This window comes from Eubalaena glacialis, chromosome 4 (genome assembly GCF_028564815.1).
Source record: "Eubalaena glacialis isolate mEubGla1 chromosome 4, mEubGla1.1.hap2.+ XY, whole genome shotgun sequence".
In the NCBI taxonomy this organism is placed as follows: domain Eukaryota; kingdom Metazoa; phylum Chordata; class Mammalia; order Artiodactyla; family Balaenidae; genus Eubalaena; species Eubalaena glacialis.
Genome location: NC_083719.1, coordinates 174,806,040 through 174,828,682, shown reverse-complemented (window position 1 = coordinate 174,828,682; position 22,643 = coordinate 174,806,040). Strand labels below are relative to the sequence as shown.

The 22,643-nt window shown below is 56.0% G+C and overlaps 3 protein-coding genes across 5 annotated transcripts; 2 read left to right on the top strand and 1 right to left on the bottom strand.

Annotated features, from left to right (window-relative positions):
• Positions 1 to 1,082: 1,082 nt before the first annotated feature.
• Positions 1,083 to 8,989, top strand: BABAM1 (BRISC and BRCA1 A complex member 1). 3 transcript variants are annotated; one of them, XM_061188675.1, is made up of 10 exons: positions 1,083 to 1,187; positions 1,498 to 1,586; positions 2,095 to 2,433; positions 3,652 to 3,710; positions 4,303 to 4,423; positions 4,505 to 4,583; positions 5,321 to 5,345; positions 7,094 to 7,223; positions 7,419 to 7,505; positions 8,484 to 8,989. In XM_061188675.1, exons 3-10 carry the CDS (start codon positions 2,146 to 2,148, stop codon positions 8,685 to 8,687), a joined length of 993 nt encoding a protein of 330 aa, XP_061044658.1. In that variant the 5' UTR covers positions 1,083 to 1,187; positions 1,498 to 1,586; positions 2,095 to 2,145; the 3' UTR covers positions 8,688 to 8,989. The 3 variants fall into 3 exon arrangements, with proteins under 3 accessions (XP_061044658.1, XP_061044659.1, XP_061044660.1); XM_061188676.1 differs by having other exon boundaries at positions 1,110 to 1,187; positions 1,460 to 1,586; XM_061188677.1 differs by having other exon boundaries at positions 1,119 to 1,187; positions 1,360 to 1,586.
• Positions 8,990 to 10,025: 1,036 nt separating this feature from the next.
• ANKLE1 (ankyrin repeat and LEM domain containing 1) lies at positions 10,026 to 13,703 on the top strand. The gene is made up of 9 exons (XM_061188671.1): positions 10,026 to 10,249; positions 10,327 to 10,479; positions 10,926 to 11,031; positions 11,146 to 11,297; positions 11,574 to 12,277; positions 12,409 to 12,586; positions 12,874 to 13,033; positions 13,142 to 13,271; positions 13,531 to 13,703. The coding sequence occupies exons 1-9, from the start codon at positions 10,026 to 10,028 to the stop codon at positions 13,701 to 13,703; spliced, it is 1,980 nt and encodes a 659-aa protein (XP_061044654.1).
• A 1,606-nt stretch (positions 13,704 to 15,309) lies between these two features.
• On the bottom strand, positions 15,310 to 22,180 carry ABHD8 (abhydrolase domain containing 8). Its single transcript, XM_061188670.1, has 5 exons — positions 21,998 to 22,180; positions 20,045 to 20,792; positions 18,108 to 18,278; positions 17,757 to 17,973; positions 15,310 to 16,991 (listed from the first exon to the last, which is right to left on the bottom strand). Exons 2-5 carry the CDS (start codon positions 20,782 to 20,784, stop codon positions 16,821 to 16,823), a joined length of 1,299 nt encoding a protein of 432 aa, XP_061044653.1. The 5' UTR covers positions 20,785 to 20,792; positions 21,998 to 22,180; the 3' UTR covers positions 15,310 to 16,820.
• Positions 22,181 to 22,643: the final 463 nt, after the last annotated feature.

Below are 22,643 nucleotides of genomic sequence, written 5' to 3'. Positions count from 1 at the left end.
CCACACTCTAGCCGCTATAACCTCCTCTGTGAACCGCTGAAGTTTCTCAGTTCTCTCACACCCTGGTGCCTTTGGCCATGCCTTAACCTCTGCCTGAAACACACCTTCCTTCCTTCTGCACTTCTGTGTAAACTGTGCAGAGCCTGGGATAGCCTGAATCTTCCTGGTCCCACTGACTGAAGCTATGAGGCTGAATCTTCCTGTTTCTGTGTCCGCAAAGGTAGTAGCGAGAGAAGTTGCAATTCTCTGACTTGAGGGTACCCGGGGCATTGAAATTCTCACTCTTAGCTTCTGCTCTGGCCATATTAACCTGTGAGAGGTTCCACCACTCCAAGGCTCTTCAAAGCCTCCAGACTTTTGCCCAGGCGGTTCCTTCTGCCTGGAATGAACTTCTTCCTGTTTTTCTAGAAAATTCTCCATCCTTCAAGGCTCATTTTCCACAGCCCCTCTGGGCTGTCACTGAACCAGAGCCTGGCTGAGGTGGACAGGCTTAGCAGACTTCAACAAATAAAGAAACTGAGGCTCAGTTTTTAAATGGTTATGGAGCTGAAGGGAGAAGTGTGCATGAAGAAGGGTGGTTTGAAATAGTTCTGGCTTAGTATTTTTTATTTTTTGCAAATAATTGTGAAATAAGGAGCAGAATTAAATAATTGGGAGGGCCCTTGGGCTCTGGACCCCGCCCACCTCTGCCGCAAAAACCCCTCACTGAGGTTCAGTCAACTCTATTAATTACCAATCAGCCCCACCTCTTCTAAATCCCACCCAATTCAGTCCCGCTAAGTTTAATCACACTGCAAACTAGGACTTCTCCATCTTTCTGAGCCTATCCCATTGAAAGCGCAACTCCACGCTGCCTCGTTATGGTAAAAACGCTAACCCGCGCAGCCCGAATCTGCCAGAAACATAAAAGCTCCGCCTTATCTGACTTTAGCCAATCACATTCCAGATCTCGCCCCCTCAGTTCCGCTCCAGTCTATCGCAATCCAAACCCCACCTCCTAGAACAGTATCAGCCTATCAGCTTCCAAGGCTCTCCAGCCTCGTCCCATACATCTCTCCTCTAGGCCTGCGGCCTGCTGAACTACATTTCCCAGGAGGCGTGGCGGCCGCGCCGTACCACTTCCGGCTGCTAAAGACGGCGGCTTCCTAGCGAGTCGCCAGCTGAGTCGGAGGGAGGCTCAGGCTACGGTGAGCAGGAGTTGGGTGGTGAAAGCGTGCGGGATCCGTCCCTAGAGGCCCAACTTCCCTAGCCCCAGAAATTCAGCCCCTCGCTTGCCCTGAGGCTTCCGCCTTCAGCTCTGGTTTCTCCTGCAGTCTAGCCTCCATCCCTCTTGCTGCAGCTAAGCTTTGTTTTCCTTAGAGGTTGTGGGGACTGCAAGGCTCAGAGACCATCCCCGGCAGCCCGCACCCGTTGCCCAGATGGGCAAACCGTTCCACTGGCGTCCTGTTTTTCCTCAAAGGAATTGTAACACCAGATCTGCTCCCCTTCCGTGTGCAGACACCCCCTAGGCAGCCAGCGCTCCACTGCGGAGGAGAGAACCCTGGAAGTTATTATTCTTTTATTCACCAAGACGTCTTCAGTTTCAGGTAACAAAAAACCCAACTCAATCTGGTTTAAGCAAGAAAGGGAATTTAGGCATAGCTGGATTCAGGTGCTCAGAAGTGTATCTGTCGTTTTTTGGGTGAGCATCACTATAGGCAAGCTCTGTTTTCCCTCTTGGAGGCAAAAGAGGCTCCCAGCAGCTCTCGACTTGTAACTTCGCAGCTTTGCAACACTGACGAGTTCCTTTTCTCTAACAGCACTATTGGAAGTCTCAGAGCTGCCCCTCACTGGCGTGTGTTGGGTCATGTCCCTATCTCTGAGCCATTCACAGTGGCTCACTAGCCAAAAGGGGGAGGGGAGGGGTTAGCCCCACAGAAAAAAAATGGGAGACTGTTATCTCGAGTCAGAGTGGATGCTGGGCTGATAAGTGTTAAAGGCACCCATCCTACAGATGAGGAAACTGAGGCCCTGAGAGGAGTTACTCTTATTGTCAGTAAGCGACTCATGCCCTGTTCTCCTGCCCAATAACCAAATGCTTTTAAAACCCCTAAGGGAAGGATCCTGGCTTCCCCCATACCTGCTCCATCCAGCCACTCAGGAGCCATGGAGGTGGCGGAGCCCAGCAGTCCCACTGAAGAGGAGGAGGAGGAGGAAGAGGAGCAGTCAGCTGAGCCCAGACCCCGCACTCGCTCCAACCCTGAGGGGGCTGAGGACCGGGCGCTGGGGGCCCAGGCCAGTGTGGGCAGCCGCAGCGAGGGCGAGGGTGAGGCGGCCAGTGCTGACGACGGGACCGCCAACCCTCCCGGAGCCGGTCCCAAGCCGTGGCAGGTGCCTCCACCAGCCCCAGAGGTCCAGGTGCGGACGCCAAGGGTCAACTGTCCAGAGAAAGTGGTAAGTGAGGGTCTTGACCAGTGGCTTCGAGGTGTTAGGGAACCTTGGGTTACACATCGTCTTTTAGGATCCGCTCTGGAAAACGTTCTCTTCGTTCTAGTCTCCTAGGGCTGCCACAACAAGTTATCACAAACTCGGTGGCTTAAAACAACAGAAACTCATTTTCTCACAGTTCCAGATGCCAGAAGTCTGAAATGAACGTGTCACATTCCCTCTGGAGGCTCTAGGGGAGGAGGCTTCCTTGACTCTTCCAGCCTCTGGTGGCTCCAGTTGTTCCTTGGCTTGTGGCTGCATCACTGCAATCTCTGTCTCCGTCTTCACATAGCCTTCCCCTCTGTGTCTCCCAGTCTTCTCTTTTCTTTTTTTCTTTCTTTTTTTGTTTTGTTTTTTTTGGCCGAGTGGCATGCGGGATCTTAGTTCCCTGACCAGGGATCGAACCCGTGCCCCTTGCAGTGGAAGCGCAGAGTCTTAACCACTGGACCGCCAGGGAAGTCCCCAGTCTTTTCTTTTATAAGGACACTTGTTCTTAGATCAGAATGATCTTATCTCAAGATCTTTACCTTAATTGCATCAGCAAAGACCCTAATTCCAAATAAATTCACATTCTGAGGTTCCAGGTGGATATATCTTTTAAATTTATTTATTGATCTTTGGCTACATTGGGTCTGTTGCTGCGTGCAAACTTTCTCTAGTTGCGGCGAGCGGGGTCTTCTCTTCGTTGTGGTGCGCAGGCTTCTCATTGCGGAGGCTTCTCTTGTTGTGGAGCACAGGCTCTAGGCGTGCGGGCTTCAGTAGTTGTGGCGCACGGGCTTAGTTGCTCTGCGGCATGTGGGATCTTCCCGGACCAGGGCTCGAACCCGTGTCCCCTGCCTTGGCAGGCAGATTCCTAACCACCGCGCCACCAGGGAAGTCCCAGGTGGATATATCTTTTAGAGAGCCACAATTCATCCCACTATTCCCGTGTTTTCTTGTTTCTGTGTTAAATGTTCTCTGGTTTGTTTGTTCACTCATCAACCTGGACTCCTAGTCCAGTGCTCTTTTCCCTCAGCTGCCTCCTTCTAAAGTGGATGGCTTGGCTGGGAATTGGGGGTCATCATATGGCCTTTTCCAGTGGGGCTGCTTGGAGAGGGCCAGCAGAGGGGCGTGGAGGCCTGCATTAATGTTCAGTCGCCAGGTGCTGCTGGTCACAGCTCTCACCACCCTTCACCTTCATTGCAGATCATCTGCCTGGACCTGTCGGAGGAAATGTCGCTGCCAAAGCTGGAGTCATTAAATAGGTGAGAGGGATATTTGGGGGCTTGAGCTTGCAGCTATGGCTGGGAAGGGCCCAGCCCAACAAATGCAGGGCTGTCTCTCTCAGACTCACCCCTGGGGCCTGGCGGTATTGGAGAGTAGCAATGATAACTGGTAATGATACAGCTGCGGCCCATCGGGGCTCTGTTCTAAGCACTTGAGAGCTATCACACGCCACCCAGGTCACAGCCATGACTCGGAAACTCAAGAAGCAAAATGACTTGCCCGAGGCCTCCCAGCAAATGGGCAGAGCCAGATTCAGACCAAGGCCTGGCTGACTCCAAAACCCTTGCCCCTGAGCAGCTAAGTCTCACTGGGGTCAGGCAGCAGGGCCTGGATGGGGCCTGAGGACGAGCCCGCCTTTCCCTCCCTGGCACTCGTGATGACCCGCGGCTGAGCAAAGGTGGGGTGCCTCCCACAGATCAGATGTGAGACCCAGGCTGGCCAGAGGGACCCATCGGAGAGGGCAAGAGCTGGAGAGGGGTCAGCTAGGCTGGGTTCGCGGCTGGGCTCTGCCACCCCCACTGCCGCATGACCTGGGCCTTAACTACCCGGTCACTCTCTGGCTCTCCCCAGCTCCAAAACCAATGCCCTCAACGTCTCCCAGAAAATGATCGAGATGTTCGTGCGGACAAAACACAAGATTGACAAGAGCCACGAGTTCGCGCTGGTGGTGGTGAACGATGACACCGCCTGGGTGAGGCTGGGGCAGGGCTGGGTGCCCTCGGGTCCCCTGGGGCTGAGGGAGCACCTCGCTGAGTCCCATGCTTCCCTGCAGCTCTCCGGCCTGACCTCTGATCCCCGAGAACTCTGCAGCTGCCTCTACGACCTGGAGACGGCCTCCTGCTCCACCTTCAGTATCCTTTCCACACAGGGAGCCCCGGGGAGTGGCCTGGCTCGGCCGGGCTCAGGTCTAGATCCCAGCTCTGCCGCATCAGGCTTGGGCCAGCCACGCCTCTTGAGCCTCAGTTTCTTCGTCTGTAAAATGAGAGCCACAAAACCTCCTACCCCACAGGGTCGCTGTGAAGATAAAGTCAGAGTACAGAAGCAAAAACAGCTGATTTGGACTCTGGATGTCAAAAATGCATCCACTTTGGGAACACTTTATGAAGGGCTAAGTACACAGTCAGTGCTCAGCAAGTGGCCGTATGTGACTGAAAAGTCACAATCATTGCTACAGCCCCTTCAACCTGGGCATAGCACATTTTATATTAATTTGAACATTAAAGGCACACTGCAGCCCAGAACTTAAATATAATATGATCCTTGTGAGTTACAAAGAAAACAGTAATGAGGGGAGGGGGACAGGGACACCCATAGCTCTTTCTTTGTGAGGAGAATGGCCCTAGCCCTGAGGGAAAGGGGGCTTTGAATCACTAAGGGCCTTCAGGGCATCTGATGATGCCAGCCCCCTAGTTCATGATCTGTGCTGAGGGAAAACAGGCTCAGAGAGGGCAAGCGACTGGGACAGGGTCACACAGCGTGTGTCCTGGCAACCGGCTCAGAGGCACCTGCGCTCTCCCAGCATCAGGAGGGAAGCCACCCACCCCTGCCCACCTATGCGCTGCTCTGCTCTCCTTAGCATTCCCACCAGATCTGGAAGGTCTCTTCAGCCTCATGTAAGTCCCCCATGGGGAAATTATTGTTCACCTTTGAAGAGAAGAACCCCTTCTGGGTAAAAGCTCCAAACAGCCCAGAAATAGTCCTTTAGAGAGGCCTAAAGCCTTCCTTTCTCACCCTTTCTCCCTGGATCAGTTGCTCACTTACCTGTCTGGAAGCATTTTTGCAAAAGAGGTTCCTTCTCACATCTCGCCCTCTGTGTTATTCTCTGACAGCCCAGTGGTTCTCCACTACTTTCTTATTGATTGATTGATTGATTGACTGTTGCGCTGGGTCTTCATAGCTGCGTGTAGGTTTTCTCTAGTTGCGGCAAGCGGGGGCTACTCTTTGTTGCAGTGCACGGGCTTCTCATTACAGTGGCTTCTCTTGCTGCGGAGCATGAGCTCTAGGCGCATGGGCTTCAGTAATTGCAGCACGCGGGCCCTAGAGCACTTGGGCTTCAGTAGTTGCAATGCATGGGCTCAGTAGTTGTGGCGCGTGGGCTCAGTAGTTGTGGTGCACGGGCTTAGTTGCTCCGCAGCATGTGGGATCTTCCCAGACCAGGGATCAAACCCGTGTCCCCTGCATTGGTAGGCGGATTCTTAACCACTGGACCACCAGGGAAGTCCCTCCACTATTTTCTTTTAACCTGGAGGCAGCCAACTTTTTCTTTAAAGGACCAGGTAGTAAATATTTTTGACTTTGTTGGCCACATCGTCTCTGTCTTGGCAACCAGACTCTGCCCATTTTAATTAGAAAGCAGCCACAGACCATAGGTACGCAAGTGGGCGTGGCTGTGTGCCAATAAAATTTTATTTGCAGGCACAAATTTGAATTTCACATTTCTGATTGTCACAAAATACTCTCCTTTTGGTTTTCTTTCTTCCCAACCATTTAAAAATGAAAAAGGTTCTTAGCTTGTGGGCCCAAGTATTCTAAGCCCTGTTTTTGCCAGCCCCTTGATGGTAGCCAAGGAGCTTGTTTTGCCCATCTCAGCAGATTTTGCGAGTGAATCTATGGGGTAAATTCCTAATGGAGAACAGGCTGGAACAAGGTGGTGTGTGTTTTTAATTTTGCTAGACTTTGCCAAAGCACTTTCCCAGGAAATTAACCCTGTTTACCTCCCCCAGCACCCGGGTTGATCATACGGCTGAAAGTTCTGCCCATCTGATAGGTGCGAAGAGGCCACATCTTACTTTGCTGTGCTTTTCTTTTCATTCATTTTTAAGCCATTCAGTATTCCTTCAGTAATTTGTCTATTTATTCCCTTTACCTATTTTTCTAGGGGGATGTCGGCTTTTTTCTTGTTGGTGATCAGATTTGTTTTTTACATATTAAGGACATTAGCCCTCTGTCTGCCTAGTGCCCTGTACTCAATGTGAGAACCATATGTGGCTGAGTGGGAAACTGGGCACTGACTTTGCCTATAAGATGTGGTCCCTGCCTCAGAGTCTCCTGGCCTGGTAGGGCAGGTCCAGCTCAACACAGTGATGGGGGACGCTCAGGATGCTGTGGGTGGCCTGAGCAGGCCCTAGCTTTGGGGTCAGCAAAACCTCTGATGGAGCAGGAGAGGTCAGGCAGAAAGGCGAAGCTGGGGAGGTGCTGGGGCAGAGGGAACAGCATGTGGGAAGGCTCAGAGGCAACAGTGAACTTGGGAGGGGTCAGGTGGGGCCTCACATACGCGGTGAGGAGCTGGGCTCTCTGAGCGTGACAATAGGGGTGGGCTACCAGGGTGTGCTCTGACCTGTCCCCCATCCCTGCTGCGCAGCCAGCAGAAGACCGAGTTGCCAGTCACAGAGAATGTGCAGACGATTCCACCGCCGTACGTGGTCCGAACCATCCTGGTCTATAGTCGTCCACCCTGCCAGCCCCAGTTCTCCCTTACGGAGCCCATGAAGGTGAGGGAGGCCTGGGAGAGGGAGGGATGCCTACAGCCAGCACGATGGTGGTTAGACACTAGGAGAGACTTCCTGACCACAGGAGCTGGGGTGCCTAGAGTCAGGTTCCCAGAGTCTTGGGCAGTAGCTGGGGAATTGTGATCATGGGGGCATGGGGTGACCAAAGTCCCAAAGGCTGGCTTTCTTCCCCTGCAGAAAATGTTCCAGTGCCCGTATTTCTTCTTTGATGTTGTTTACATCCACAACGGCACCGACGAGAAGGAGGAGGAGATGAGTTGGAAGGTGAGAGGCTGCTGTGGGTGTGGGTGGCAGGCGGATGTAGGTGCAGATGGGATGGCTCCGAACCCACCTGCCCCGGCCTTGAGGGAAAGGGGGGCTTTGAATCACTAAGGGACTTCAGGGCATTTAATGCCAGCCCCCTAGTTCATGATCTTTGCTGAGGGAAAACAGGCTCAGAGAGGGCCAGCAACTAGGCCAGGGTCACACAGTGTGTCTCTGGCACAGTGGTACCTGGCAACAGGCTTAGAGGCACCTGTGCTCTCCTGGCATCAGGAGGAGGGAAGTCACCCGTCCCTGCCCACCCACGCACTGCTCTGCCATTAGTCTTCTCCTTAGCATTCCTGGTCCTGCTGGATCATGGTCATTCAACTACCATTTCCCACATGTCTTCAGTGAGCTAATGGGGCTGTTGGGACAGTGGCCCATGAGCATGTAAGGTCCTGTCCACCTCATCCCCAGCGCCCCCTGCTTCTCTCTCTTCCTGCCTTCGCTTTCTCTGTGTCCTTTGCCTGGAGCACACTTCCCTCCCTGCCTTGCCAGGCTCTGCTGGTCCTTTACATCCCAGCCCTGAACTAGTTGTGGCATCTCGAGTCGGCCACTTATCTCTCTGAGCCTCACTTTACCCAGCTGTGAGCAGAGGGGGTTGAGCCCAGCTCCTACTTATACTTCAGTACCCAAACGGGAAGTCCCTACTTGGAGAAAACTTCCCTGCTCCTCAAGGTAGATCAGCATGGGGGCTGGGGTCATTGTATCCGACTGTGCCTCTCCAGACTAGGGGCTCCAGCACTGAGACCTCTTGGGGTCCCTAGCATTGAGTGGGTGACAGGAAATGTTTGCTGAATGTGGGAGTGTTTTCTGCCTTGCAAACTCCTCTTTACCCTTCGGAACCCATTCCTGAGGCCCCCTCCTGGGAGGCCCTCCAGGACAGGGAGGGCCTGTCAGGGGAACCTCTGCCTGAACAGCCCTTCCTTGGCCCCATAGGACATGTTTGCCTTCATGGGAAGCCTGGATACCAAGGGTACCAGCTATAAGTACGAGGTGGCGCTGGCTGGGCCAGCCCTTGAGCTGCACAACTGTATGGCCAAGCTTCTGGCGCACCCACTGCAGCGGCCCTGCCAAAGCCATGCCTCCTACAGCCTGCTGGAGGAGGACGACGAAGCCTCCGAGGTTGAGGCCACCGTCTGAACCATCCCTGTACATCCAACCTTCTAGTACGATGAAACACTTGGCCGAGAATGCTGGTTCTCACACTGGGCTCTGTGGGACCCCCAGAGGGAGGTCTAGGAGGTATCCAAGGCACCTGGGGAGCCCTGGAGGAAACCTAGGATTCCAGGAAGCATCCCAGGGGCTCTGGACACCCGTTCCCTATGTTTCCCAGCCCATATCCCACTCCCAGTTTTTCAGTTGTGATTCTTGTTGTGCCCTGTGTGATTTTTGTCATCAAAATAAAAATCTGAGAATCCCTAACCCAGGTCCACAACAGTCAACTTGTGTTAATTGGAATCTTTTTTGTTGCAAGTGATAGAAAACCCACCCACTGAGCAGAAAGGAGAATGGCTTGGTTCTTGTGGATAAGAAGCCATGGTGCAGCTTCAGGCTTTGCTGTATCCAGGTGCTCTGACATTGCCATTGGGGAGGGCTGAAATACCCTGCATGGTTGGTGTTCAGTGTGCCTTGCTTTCCTCCCAACCCGTGGAAAGGGGTGAGATGGCTGTGACTGCTCCCCAAATCCCAACCCAGGTGAAGTGAGGGCTCTCCCAGCACCCCTTATGACTGGCCTTGCCTAGGTCATATAACCTTGCATTGGGCCAGTCATGGGCCAGAGCTGTGGTACACTCTGATTGGCCAGGACTCCATCAAGCTTCTCTGGGAAGGGAGGTTTATAGTTCCATCAGGAAATAGTGTGGGTGCTCCCCAGAGGAAGGGAGACAGATAAAACAGGTACATCACTCAACTATCTTACTGGATGATGAGCAATTGTGAAAAAAAGCTTACCAGCTAGGTTTTCTCAGTTCCTTATCAAACGAAAATAGCTTTATCGAGAAACAGCTTTTCCTTCCCATGAAGATTTATTAGGCACCTGTGTGCCAGGCCCCTCGTTCAACTTCACACCAGCCTGGAAAGGATTATTCTCCCATTTTGCATATGGGGAAACTAAAGCCCTAAGAGGCCCAGGGCTCCAAAGTAATGGACTCCCGACTCCGCGGAACTGAAAATGGGCAACACAGAGCTACTGCAGGAGGGAGCTATTAATTGAAGCCTAACATACTATCAGGGCTGCGTGCGCTAATGGAGGCCGCCTCTGCAGATGGTTCCGGAAGACCTAATGCCTTGTGGGCACCATCGGCCCCGGGAGCGTAGCTCCACCCCTTCCAGCAGGCTGTGTTAGTGTTTACGGGGTTTTGAGAGATAACGGCACACGACGACCTCCACCCTACCGGGCCCTTATCGGCTGCCCCTAGCCCTGCCTGGGCACTACTTGGTGTCGCAGGCTCGGGCCAGCATTAGAGCTCCTGAACCTAGATGTGGACGACAATGCGGCGCGGGTCAGCCTGGCTGGGGACACTGCACTGCGCCGGGGTGCGGGGACCCGGGCCGAGGGGCGGAGAGGCGCGTGCGCACAAGGGCGCCGCGGGAAGTTGGAAATCGACAGGCCCGGCAGCTGGTCTGGGGGACCGCCGGGGCATGGGCTCGGCGACAGGCCTGGCGCGGCGGCTGCGGGCGGCGCTGCGGGAGGAGGAGTTGCGGTGAGGGCAGGGCACGGGGTGGGCGGGCCAGGGGTAGGGGGCGAGTGTCGCGGTCCACTCTGACCCTCTGTCCTTAGGGCAGTGGAGGAGCTGCTGCGCCGTGGTGCTGACCCCAACCTGGTGCTCGAGGATGGCGCGGCGGCCATGCACCTGGCGGCCAGAGCCCAGCACCCGCGGAGTCTGTGTTGCCTCGAGGCCCTGCTGCGCCGAGGCGGGGACCCCAACACTCGGTGAGGCAGGGTCTGGGCTCCGGGCAGCTCTTCCGCGAAGGAGAGGGGTCTCCCGAGTCCGAGGGAAAGACCTGGGAGTCCTGGAGAGGGCGTCCCACGGTTCAAGGATGCAGACTCAATGCCCGGGGGCGGAGCTTGGGGAATCTGGGGAGGGATCTTGAGGGTCCAAGGGCAGAGGCAGGGTACCAGACCGAGGGTGGGGTATGAGGTTGCGCTGAGGCCAAATGGGGGTCAAAGGTTCGGATCTGGTGGTAGGCGCTCTAGAGTCAGAGAGCAGAGGTTTGGGTCCTGGCCCGAGGGCGCAGGATCTAGGTTCCAAGTGTGGTGTCTCAGGCTGGAGGGCGGAGATGGGGGCTGAGAGCCAAGGCCCCGGGCGGGGGGTCGGAGGGTGGGGGCGGAGATCGAGTTCCCTCCTCCACTGACCCCCTCCTCCTCTCCTGCCCCAGATCGGCCGAGGCGCTGACACCGCTGCACGTGGCCGCTGCCTGGGGTTGTCGCCGCGGCCTGGAGCTGCTGCTGAGCCAGGGAGCGGACCCCGCGCTGCGCGACCAGGTGGGGGGTCCCAGCGCTGTTTGTAGCAGGGCGAACCCGGAGGGAGGGAAAGAGGAAGGAAGGGAGGAAGAGAGGGAGGGAAGAGGGCGCCCCCTGCTGACCGCCCCCGTGCAGGACGGACTCCGGCCTCTGGACCTGGCCGAGCAGCAGGGGCACCAGAACTGTGTGCGTGTCCTGCGGGAGCTGGAGGCTCGGACCAGGACCCCGACACGGACCCGGGCAGACCCCCAAGAGCCCGAGCCCGAGCCAAAGCCTGGCAGTGAGTGGTGCCTGTGCGGCTGGGGGTGCTTAGCCTCTGATCTAGCTTTGCGGGTCTCTGTGTGTGATGTCCACGCTCTCCCACTGTTTCTGTTTCACGACCAGGGTCTCTGGTCCGTCTCTCTGCCTCCGACTCTGTCCTTCCTCTTTGCGATTGCAGCCGCCTCTTTCTGTCTGATCTGACTTCCATCTCTGTCTCTCACTTCCTCCTCCCCTCCTCTCTGACTCCCACTCTTATCCCCTGCTCCAGGCCCAGGCCCTTGGGGAAAGGGGCTCAATATCAGCCCCTCTGCACCTCCCAGTGTGACACTGGACTCCACAACACTGGGCAGAGGTGATGGCAAGGACATGAGCCTGGAGGCTGGCCCTGGACCCCCCAGCCTCCTTGCCCACCCTGAGATTGCTGACACAGATGGCAGCTTGGAGTCCCCCCTAGGGCGCTGGGACTGCAGCTCAGTTACCTCCTTTGTCACCGCGATTGAGGCCTCTGGAGCTGAGGACCCAACCGCCCACACGTCCCCCTGGGCTGGTGTCCGACCCTCCCAGAAGGTGCCAAGATCTTCGGGTACCCCACAGCAGGAACATCGAGCCTTCGTGGAGGACAGGGAAGCAGAACTAAATGCCCGTCTGCAGGCCCTGACTCTGACCTTGCCAGATGCCTCCCCCTCCCCCAAGTTCTTCCCAGACAGGAGCCCAGCCCATAGTGCCCCTTGGGAACCACTGCCTGGACCCTCTGACTTCCACATCCCAAAAGATGACCAGTTGTCCCTCGACAGTGATGTGGCTGCCCTCTGGCTGACAGAGGATGAGGCGAGCGCCACAGGTGGCAGGGACCCCATCCCCTCTTGCCAGTGCCCACCGGGCCCCACCATGTCTGACCTGGAGCTGCTGCAAGGGCTCCGGGCACTTGGCAAGAGCCGCGGTACCATCACGTCCTTCACCCGGCCGTACTACCTCCGCCCACTAGAAGAAGCCCAGGCTGCTCCTGGTTAGTATCCAGAGTCCAAGGAGCCTCCAGGAGTCCTCGGAGACCCGTGGCTCTCAGTGCAACCTACTTCTCCCTTCATCTCTGGGAACCACCCTTTCCTTTGTCTCTCTTGACTCAGTTTCCCCTCCCAGGCCCAGAATTCTCAGGGCACAGCCCAGAGCTGGCCAAAGCCCTGCGGACCGGCCGTATCCCAGATGCCCAGGCAGATGAGGATGCACTTGCCAAGCAGTTTGAGCGGCCAGAACCCACCAGACGGTGGCGGGAGGGGGTCATGAAGTCCAGCTTCACATATTTGCTGCTGGACCCCAGGTACTTGGAACAGGAATGACCCAGAAGTGGGAACTGGAAAATTCTGAGATTGGTTCTTATCTGCTGTGTGTCCTTAGGAAGGGAACTGGCCCTCTCTGGTCATCAGCTTCTTTATCTATAAAAGGCAATTGGATCCAATTCAAGCTGCTGAGTGTCCTTGGCGAACAGCCACCCACCCTGCCTTTTATAAAACAGGGGTCACTGGACATGGGTTGCTCTGTCTTTAAAGACTGTCTCTGGGGCGACTCTCATCACTTTTCCCTCTCTGAGCCACCTACTTCATCTAGGAAGACTCAGAACCTTCCAGCCCGAGCCTCCTCACTGACACTGGCTGAATGCCTTCGGATTTTTGTCCACGCCATCTTCTACGTGGGCAAGGGAACACGGGCCCGGCCGAACGTCCACCTCTGGAAGGCCCTTAGCCACCGAGGGTGGCCAGGAAAACAGGTGTGAGGATAAGGACCAGGTTCATGGCAGGGGCGGCACAGCTGCGGGCAGGTAGAGGAAAGCGGGACTTGGGGGGCAGACCTCTGACCCTGCCCTGGCTCCCCCCAGGCCTGCCCCAAGGTGCGCCAGATCTTAGACATTTGGGCCAGTGGTCGCGGTGTTGTCTCCCTGCATTGCTTCCAGCATGTGGTTGCTGTGGAGGCTTACACTCGAGAAGCATGTCTTGTGGATGCTCTAGGTAGGTGCCTGGCTTGTGGGGTTGGGGGGGGTCACATGAAGGGCACTTGATCTACTGATTCCCTCACCCCTTGCCCCTCAGGGCTGTTCATTCATTCAATGAGCAATTATTGAGCACCAATTATGTACCTGCACATGCACAGATTTTGCTCCATTGATTTATCCCTGCTTGAGGGCAATACCCAGTGGGTTTACTGGCACATACTTCTGCCTGGGGTTCCTGGAGGCTGCCTTCATGACCTTACCCCTAATCTCCCCAGGGATCCAGACGCTGACCAACCAGAAGCAAGGACACTGCTATGGAGTGGTGGCTGGCTGGCCACCCACCCGGCGCCGCCGCTTGGGGGTGCATCTGCTGCACCGTGCCCTCCTTGTCTTCCTGGCTGAGGGTGAGCGAGAGCTATGGCCCCAGGACATCCAGGCCCGTGGCTGAGCACTGGGGAATTGGCCATCCAGCCTAGGTCGAGATCAGGGTGTTTGAATGTTCCAGCTTCCCCGCGCTGAGAGCAGCCCCCCATCTCCAGCTGCAGAAGGCTGGTGGGGGAGCAACAGGACAATCTCTCCCTTGGGCTGAGGGAGGACTTTATTACAGATGGAACTGCTGGAGAGGTAGTGAGCTCCCTGTCATGGGTGGAGAATAAGGGGATGTGGGAGGAGAACAAGTAGACCAGAAGGTTCTTTGGAACACTCTGGTGCTTTGAGACATGCCAATGCTTTGGCACTTTGGTCCTGTTTGGGCAAACAGAGTCCATTTTTATCTCCCTGACACAGGGACCCACAATGTAGGCTGGGCTGGGGGCTTCCTCAGCCACATGAAGGGAATCTGCCCAGCTCAAGAGTTAGGTTTCGCTGCTTCCCAGCTGTGGGACCTTGGACCAGCAATTTCTCTGTCTGAGCCTCACTGTCCTCAGTTGTACACAATGGGGAAAGTGCGAGGTTCTACCTCAGGGGGTCACTGAGGAAATCTGATTAAACCGTCATGGGGTAAAGTGTTTGGCTCAGAGCCCTGCTGAGCCAGAGGCGGCCCTGCAGGCGGAAAGTCTCTGGGGGAAAGCGGGGGGTGTCGGGATGTTCTCGAGGTACCGACTTGTGTATTGAGGGGTGGGCAGAGCTGGGGAGGTCATCGCGGTGTGGGTGTGAGACGCCAGCCCTCCTTGGCATCACTGTGTGACTGGAGCCTCCTGGCGTTGCTTCTCTGAACCTGTTTCTTCCACTATAAAATGGGATCACTAACCCCATCACTAACCTCTTTGCTCTTTATGCAAAGAGCTTCAGTAAGTGCCAAGCCACTCTCCTGGCGAGGTGGTGGCAGGATCATTTAAATTTTCCAGGACTTGCTTCTTCAAAGCAGTCCAGTGGGTTTAGGGACTTGGTGAGATCCGCTGCCTCATTGGGTTCGTCACCTGCCTGTCATCGTGGCTCAGAGAACCAGGTCCTGCAGGGGGCGGGCTAAGGTTCCACCTGCCTCCTGGCCTCCACTGCTGAGCCCCTGGCTACTCTGGCTGCTATGGTAATTAGGGTTCCTGCCTCTGGAGTGGGCCTGGGCTCTACCATTTTAACTGAGCTGAAGAAACCTCACTCCCAGCTTCCCTTTCCTCATGTGTAAGACAAGGAATTCTCCCAGACACCAAGTAGGTGCTTGATAAAGTGATAGCAATTAAAACAGCATGCTGGGACTTCCCTGGTGGCGCAGTGGTTAAGAATCCGCCTGCCAATGCAGGGGCCACGGGTTCAAGCCCTGGTCTGGGAAGATCCCACACGCCGCAGAGCAACTAAGCCCGTGTGCCACAACTACTGAGCCTGCGCTCTAGAGCCCGCGAGACACAACTACTGAGCCCGTGCGCCACAGTTACTGAAGTCCACGTGCCTAAGAGCCTGTGCTCCACAACAAGAGAAGCCACTGCAATGAGGAACCTGCACACTGCAACGAAGAGCAGCCCCTGCTTGCCGCAACTAGAGAAAGCTCACGCGCAGCAACGAAGACCCAATGCAGCCAAAAATAAATAAATAAATTTATTAAAAAGAAAAACCAAACAGCATGCCATCTCCCAAGAATACACAAACAGAAAGAATCCAGAGACATCCCTCCCCCCGCCAAAAAAAGAGGCCCAGAGGAGGTGGGATTTGTCTAAAACACAGGGTATCCCAACCTTGGCCCTACTGACTTTTGAGACCAAGTGCAGTGGGGGCCGTCCTGTACACTGTAGGGTGTCAGGCAGCATTCCTGCGCTCCACCCACAAGATTCCAGGAGCACCTCCCCCTCCAGCTGTGGTAATCAAACATATCTCCAGAATTTGTCAACCAACAACAGTGCCCCTGTAAGAACCCCTGGTTTAAATTAAAGGGGGGCTCACAAACCAGTGGGGAAAGGACCAAAGGTGCAGCAACTGAGGGGACAAATCTCCTCCCACCGGCCACACAAACCACGGGTAAACCTAGATATACATACATTAGAATAAAATATAGAGGACCAAGAGCACAGCCATGGAGCAGGGAAATCCAGAGAAATCTGGATTCAAAAAAGACAGATTCAAAATAAAAATCATCTTCGTAACAAAAGCAACTCAAAACCAAGTTATAAGATAAAATGGGACAGTAAGAGGTACTAACTTGCTGTGTGGTGTGGAGTGAAGGGGATTGAATGAACCTATGGGTGTCAGGCACTCAGCACAGGGCTTTGCATACAGCTGACACAATTATGGCTACTGTAACCAGATGCAACCGTCCTCGGATCCTCACCTCAACTTCAGCATCGACCTCAGTTGGTTCTCCTCCTCCCCTCCAGGGACGGGGAGCTCACCCCCTATCTGCCTTCTGCTCTGGAAATAGTGCCCAAGTAGCCCCTGCATTTTGAGGAGGGAGGGGAACTCGGGAAGAAAGCCTGGACGGCCGACATCCTCAAGTCTCTGTGGGCCAGCCCTGAGGGGGAGGCACTCGACTCAGTTCAGTCTGCACTTGGGGAAACTGAGGCTCAGGGCGGACCCGCGCTGCGGTCACCCAACACAGGCCTGGAGGCTCAGATTGTCACTTCTTTTTATTGAGTTACAAGTTGAGATGTGCGGGTTCGGTGGTGTCAGCCCCCTCCCAAACCCTCCCTCCTTGGGCCACAATAGCTCCCAGCGCCGAGGAATGGTGGGGTGGTAAGGGGTCTCGGGCATTGGGGCGGGGTCTCGAGGGTCCCTGCGGGGCTCGTGGGTCCCAGGATCAAGCACGGCGAACACGGAAGACAGAGAGCGGGGTGGTGGCCTGCCTCGGCCCTGGCGTTGTGGGGTAGGGGGCTTCTGTACAAGGTCATCCTCCGCGGGGGTCCCGGCTATGGCCCCGAAAAACCGATGGGTCCCGCAGGACTAGCAGAGAGCGGTGTGTCCACCTGGCTCCCACGAACGTCACGTCCTGCCCAGCCGGCCTGGGGGGCGTCTCCCTGACCTGACCCCGCCCGCTGGAGCGAACGGCCCGCCCAGGTGGTCCGCGCGGCAGACCCACAACTCCGGCTCCGGGCTCCTCCTCAGGCTCGTCGGCTCACTAAGCGCTACCCTGCCAGCTCAGCGGCTACTTCTTTTCCTCTGGCGGCGTGGGCAGGGGCTCGGGCAGGGCCTTGGGCGAGGGCTCGGGCTCCCAGAGCAGGAATTCGTGGAGCAGCGTGTTGACCGTTTCCGGACACTCCAGCATCACCATGTGGCTGCCTTCATCGATGAGCTTCAGGAAGGCCAGGAGCAGGATCTGCGGAGGACGCGGGCTCAGGTCAGGCAGAGACAGGACGACGGAGCTCGGGGCCAGGCTGCCCTGGGACACCCCCCCGCCCCCCCATCTATGCATGGCCTCCAACATCAGGAAGTCCTTCTTGCAATCTACCCTATATTCCTCCACTTCCACCCAAGGGGGATCTGGAAGATGGCCTGTCACCCTGCTGGAGCCCAACTGGATATTCATTCATTCCCCGTTTATTAAGTGCCTACCATATGTCCAGAGCAGGATTTCTCAACCCGGGCACTAATGCTATTTGGGGTGGGATCATTCTCTGGGATGGGGACTGCCATGCACTGTAGGATGTTGACCAGCATCCCTGGCTTCGATCCACTAGAGGCCAGTAATAGCATCCCACTCCCCCGCCACAGTGTGACAATTTAAAATCTCTCCAGGGACTTCCCTGGTGGCGCAGTGGTTAAGAATCTGCCTGCCAATGCAGGGGATACAGGCTCGAGCCCTGATCCTAGTTCGCTCACCATGGATCAAACCTGTGCCCCCTGCAGTGGAAGCACGGAGTCCTAACCACTGGACCGCCAGGGAAGTCCCATGAAGAGTGCCTTTTAACGTGCAGTGGGGACAGCACATAAACCTACCACCTGTCCAAGGCAGCCCCACTTTCTGGATTCCACCTTTGACTCTCCTTCTAAGCTCTGACGTCCCTGGGGCTGGAGCACAAGGCAGAGTCCCCCTGGACTGTGCCAGGGGGATTTGAAGGGTGTGGTGGCCGGAGTGCCATACCTCAGCCATGCGCTGGTCTTCCTCCACCGGCACAAACTTGTCGTGCATGCCATGGACGAGCAGGACGGGCACGGTGAGCTCGGCATGGTAGACCTCGTCGCCCTCGGGCCAGTACTGGCCACTCATCATGGCCCGAAGCACAAAGGAAGACACATTGAACGCATTGCCCTCCTTCAGCAGCTGCTTCTCTTTGGCCCCTTGTCGGGCGAAGCCAGCCCTGGGGGTGGGGAGGCACTGCTGGAGCCCTCATGCCAGCTCAGCCACCAGGGGTGCCCCCATGCCAGCCCCAGCCATATAGCTTCCCCTCCCATCCACCTTGGGGAGATGCCAGGGGAGGGCCAGCTCACTCACTTGAGGAAGCTCCAAGCCAGACAGGGTGACAGGCAGTGCAGGACGCACGTGGGCATGTTGAAGATGGAGCAGAAGCTGGGCTCCAGTGCCGTGGGGCCCCCACCGTTGATCATGATCATCTTGTGCACCAGGTCTGGGTACTCATGCGCCAGGAACGTGCAGAAGGAGACACTGCCCCATGGGTGGATGGTGGGGAGGGTTGAAGGGCAGTGGTCAGCAGGATACAAGCAGTGAAGGGGTTAATGCCCTCCCCTCATCCAGAGGCATATCCTTGAAGGCCAAGATTCTTCCCCTGGGGTCCATGGGCACCAAATGGGTGTGAGGGATGGGTGGGGCATCTCGAATGCCCTGAAATTGTGAGACTGTGTGTGTGTGTGTGTGTGTGTGTGTGTTGAGGGTGGATTTTTTTTCTTTTGGAGAAAGGATCCAAATACAGAACTTTTATCAGATCCGCAAAGTCATCATAACCCCCAAAGGAGTAAGAATTACTTATTGCCAAGTGTTAGGAAAGCTATTTGATTAAACAAACCCTTTGGCTTCTCAGAGAAGGTCCCTGTTTCCAGCATATCCCTTCCCTTTAAGGATCTTCTCTCATTGGCCCCTGGGTGTGGCACATCTGCCTGCCTTATGCAAGGTGGAAGGGTGCAGGTACCTCTCCTCATTCCCCCTAAAGCAGAGTTTTTTTTGCAGACTATGGCCTGTGGGCTAGCTGCTTGTTTTTGTAAACTTAAGTTTACAATCTTGTAAATGTGTAAAATATTTTATAAATAAAGATTTATTAGAATAAAACCATGCCCATTTGTTTACAATTATGTCTGCTTTCTTTCTACAACAGTAGACATGTGAAGTTTCAACAGAGATCAACCATTATGGCCTGCAAACCTAAAATATTTACTATTTGGCTCTTTAAGAAAAAGTTTGCCAACCCTTGCTGAAAAGAGGGACAGGATACAAGCAGGAGTCAGGTGGACTTGACTGTCCCAGTGACTCACTGTGTGCCCGTGGGCAAATTGCTTAACCTCTCTGAGCTACCATCTCCACATTTGTGACATAGTAACTGTGCTGACCTCATAGCATTGTTATGGGGTCACAGGAATTTCCACAGGTGGGTGCTCATTTAATTGGAGGAATCATTTAGCATAAGCATCCACTTTGAGGTATGTTTTCATATAAGCAAATAGGAGCTATGCTACTTCCCAGTCTGGCTTCCTTTCTTTTGGAAACTTATGTAACATTTCTTTTTCTTGTCTAGTTGCATGGGCTACAACTGCTAAAACAGTGGTTCTCAACCTGGCTGGCTGATCAGATCCTGCCTTTCCTCCTGGGTAAAGGACAGAATGGTACCACTTGGCAGTGATCAGGCACCCAGGCCCAGAGCCTTCCATGGCGTGGGCTCTCATCTAAATGATAGGTGGTATTATCTGTCACCCCTTTAAGGAAGAGTGAATTATAGCAACCTGTGCCCTTGTAAACAAAAATTATGGGATTCCAATTAGTCTTTCCTTGGAGCCCTTGGGGTCTCCAGAGCAACCAATTTTTGAACTTAGTTGAAGACAATGGTTCTCAGCTAGGGGTGATTCTGCCTACCAGAGGACCTTTGGCACTATCTGAAGGCATTTTTGATTGTCATGATCATCACTAGACCATTGTGCTAGCGGCATCTAATCGGTAGAGGTCAGAGATGCTGCTAAACATCCTACAGTGCACAAGAAAGCCCCTCACAGAAAAGAATTACCTGACCCAAAATGTCAATAGTTCAGGGATTGAGATACTGCTTTAAAACAATGTGAAACAATAGCATTGGTGGCAGGAATCCCTGTTTTGTTGCAGATGTTAGTGGGATTTTTCAAGAAGGGAAATCAGTATTTTGTGAGTGGGTGTCCAGTTCCTGCCAGTCCCCACCCCTCACCCTCGTCCCCACCCCAGTGTTGGCTCACCCGTAAGAATGCCCAATGAGCACGTTTCGCTTCTTGGCATAGCGCTTGAAGATGGCACGCATGTCCTCTGCCAGTGCATAGAAGGTGTAGGCGGCGGCCACCTGGGGCGCTGAGCTGGCCCCGTGGCCGGCCAGGTCGGGCGCCACCACCTCGTAGCCCAGGCGCACAAAGAAGTCCAGCTGTTCCTTCCAGATGGCCAGGGAACCGCCGACACCGTGGATGAAAAAGAGCACCACATCGGCCTGGGCGCCCTTGCAGCTGGTGATGCGCTTCTCACAGTCAATGTGGATGGTCCGCTTGGGGCGTCGGGCTCGCCGCCGTCGTCCGCCACTGCCACTCCCAGCACTGCCTGGGCCCGAGCGGCTATCGCTGCCCGCTGGGTCAGCCAGCTCTACCTCGAGGGCGGCTGGTGGCTCCCCAGAGCCGTTCTGCCCGTGCAGGAGGTCAGCTCGTGGTGCCCGGCCCAGGTTCTCCACCAGTAACCGCCCGTTGCGGTACACGGTGATTCTGCGCTGGCAGTGGACCAAGCCAGATTGGTCCCCCTGGGCGGCGTCTGACAGTGGTGGAGGTGGGGTGGGGAGCGGAGCGGGTCCAGCATGCTTCACCCGCAGCACGCGGCCAGGCTTGACCTCCACAAAGGTGTAGCCATCACTGGACTCCACACTCTCCAGTGGCCCCACAGCATTGGGTGGCGCGCCCAGCAGGCAGCAAAAGATCCCATCGGTCACCCCGGTCAGCATGGTGTGTCCTGTGAGTGGGGTCGTGACAGCCAGGTCAGAGGCCATCTAAACAGGGAGCCTTCCACTCCCATAGCACCCACTCCCCACACCTGGGTCAGGTGAGTTGCACTGCGAGGCCCCATCTAGGCTCCAGTTTGGGGGTGGCCAGAACCAACCACGCACTGAGATGTTTTGTCTGGTCAGTGCCTGTGTGGCGTTCGGCCACCCTTCTGGGCCAGCCTAGTCTATCCTAGAGAGAAGGTCGTGGCTGACACCAAGAGGCACTCATTGGGGGTGGCTTCCCGGAGGAGGGGACATTGTGGCAAATGTGGCCCATCCTTGAGGACCCTCCAGCTCAGGTTTATAGCAGTTATGCCTTCCTAAACCCATTCATTCATTCGTCCATTCATTCATTCATGCACTGTTTCCTTAATTCACTTTCACTAAATCATCATACCCTGAGGGTTCCAAAGGCATCTAAAAAGGTGCAGATCCCAATGAGCCCCCATCCCAGGCCTCTAAACCTGGCTTCTGAAAGGTGAGACCCTGGGAAAGGGGTTTCAGGACTGAGCTCCAGAAGCCCTTGCCCAACTCCCCAAGACCATGGGTGCAATGGGTCTGTTTCACAGACCTACAAGCTGAGGCTCAGACACTCTGGGAAGAAGGTGCTCTGTCCCCACTGCTCAGTACCTTGAGTTCTGGGGAATCTGGCACACAGCCCCCAGTGGTGGAGATGAGGATGGAGAAGGTAAAGCCCTGGCTAGGGGCCTCCAGGCCTCCATCCCGCTCCCTGGGCCACGGCCCCCACTCCGTGTCCATGGCAACTGCAGGCAGTTACATAACTCGAGGGGGATACCCGCGCAGCGCACCCCCATTGTTTAGGCCCTGGTGATGGGACCAACCCCTCCCCGTCCCCATCCTGGGCTCCGCGGGGATAATGAACGCGGAACACCCGGCCTGCAGTGGCCCGTACTTGCTGAGGAAGGGGGAGCAGGCCGCGCCCCCCACCTCCGGCGGGGTTCCAACCCGGGATTGCCAAAGGGGGCGCAGATGCGCCACGCCAGACCCCCTCCACAGAGCCAGGCCCCCGCCTCCTGGGTGCCCGTCAACCCTGCGGCGGGGTCGAGGCCACTGGGGCTCCGCGGCTTCCTAAGGGCTTTGTGGACAACCCCCCTCCAAAGTGAAAGACCCAGGGGCCTCAGTGTCCCCTTCCCACGGCCCGGTCCCTGCTCACCTCATCGAGGGCCCTGGGGCCCGGGGCAGGGCAAAGGGGTCCCGGGCGGAGAAGCCGGCGTCCGCCTGCGGGCGCCGTTTACATGGTGGCGCGGGGTCGGACCGGGCGCGTTTACGCGGGCGGGCGCGGGCCCAGGGCGGTCAGTGCGGGGACATCCCGCTATCGCCTAGCGAGACAGCCCTTTAAGTGTCTCCCCGGGGCGGGGGGGGGGCGGGACCGCGCGCCGACTGACTGGAGCCTCGGCCAATCGCAGCTGCATAATGACCTGGCCTAGTTAGACTGCCAATCAGAGGCGGCAACTCCGGGATCAGGGCGGGCTCTTGGGGCAACGGCTCCGCCTCCCTCAAGGCTTAAGGAGGTGGAGGGAGGGATTGGGCCTGGTTAACCGCCGAGAAGGGGTCGCAACCTGAGGTTTTCCGGGCCCCTCCTCGCCGCAAAGAGGATCTCCTCGGCTAGCCTCTGCCTCCGAACTGCCCTGTCCCCTCCAAACGGAGCCCCCATGCCCCTCTCTCTGTGCTGACCTTTCCGTTCTACAGTCTCCCAGATCTTTGCAATTTCAGGTGGGGAAACTGAGGCTCATAAATGGCACAAGGTCACAAGGCAAGCTGGGGGGCAGAGATGGGACTTGGAACCACGGCTGTGTGAT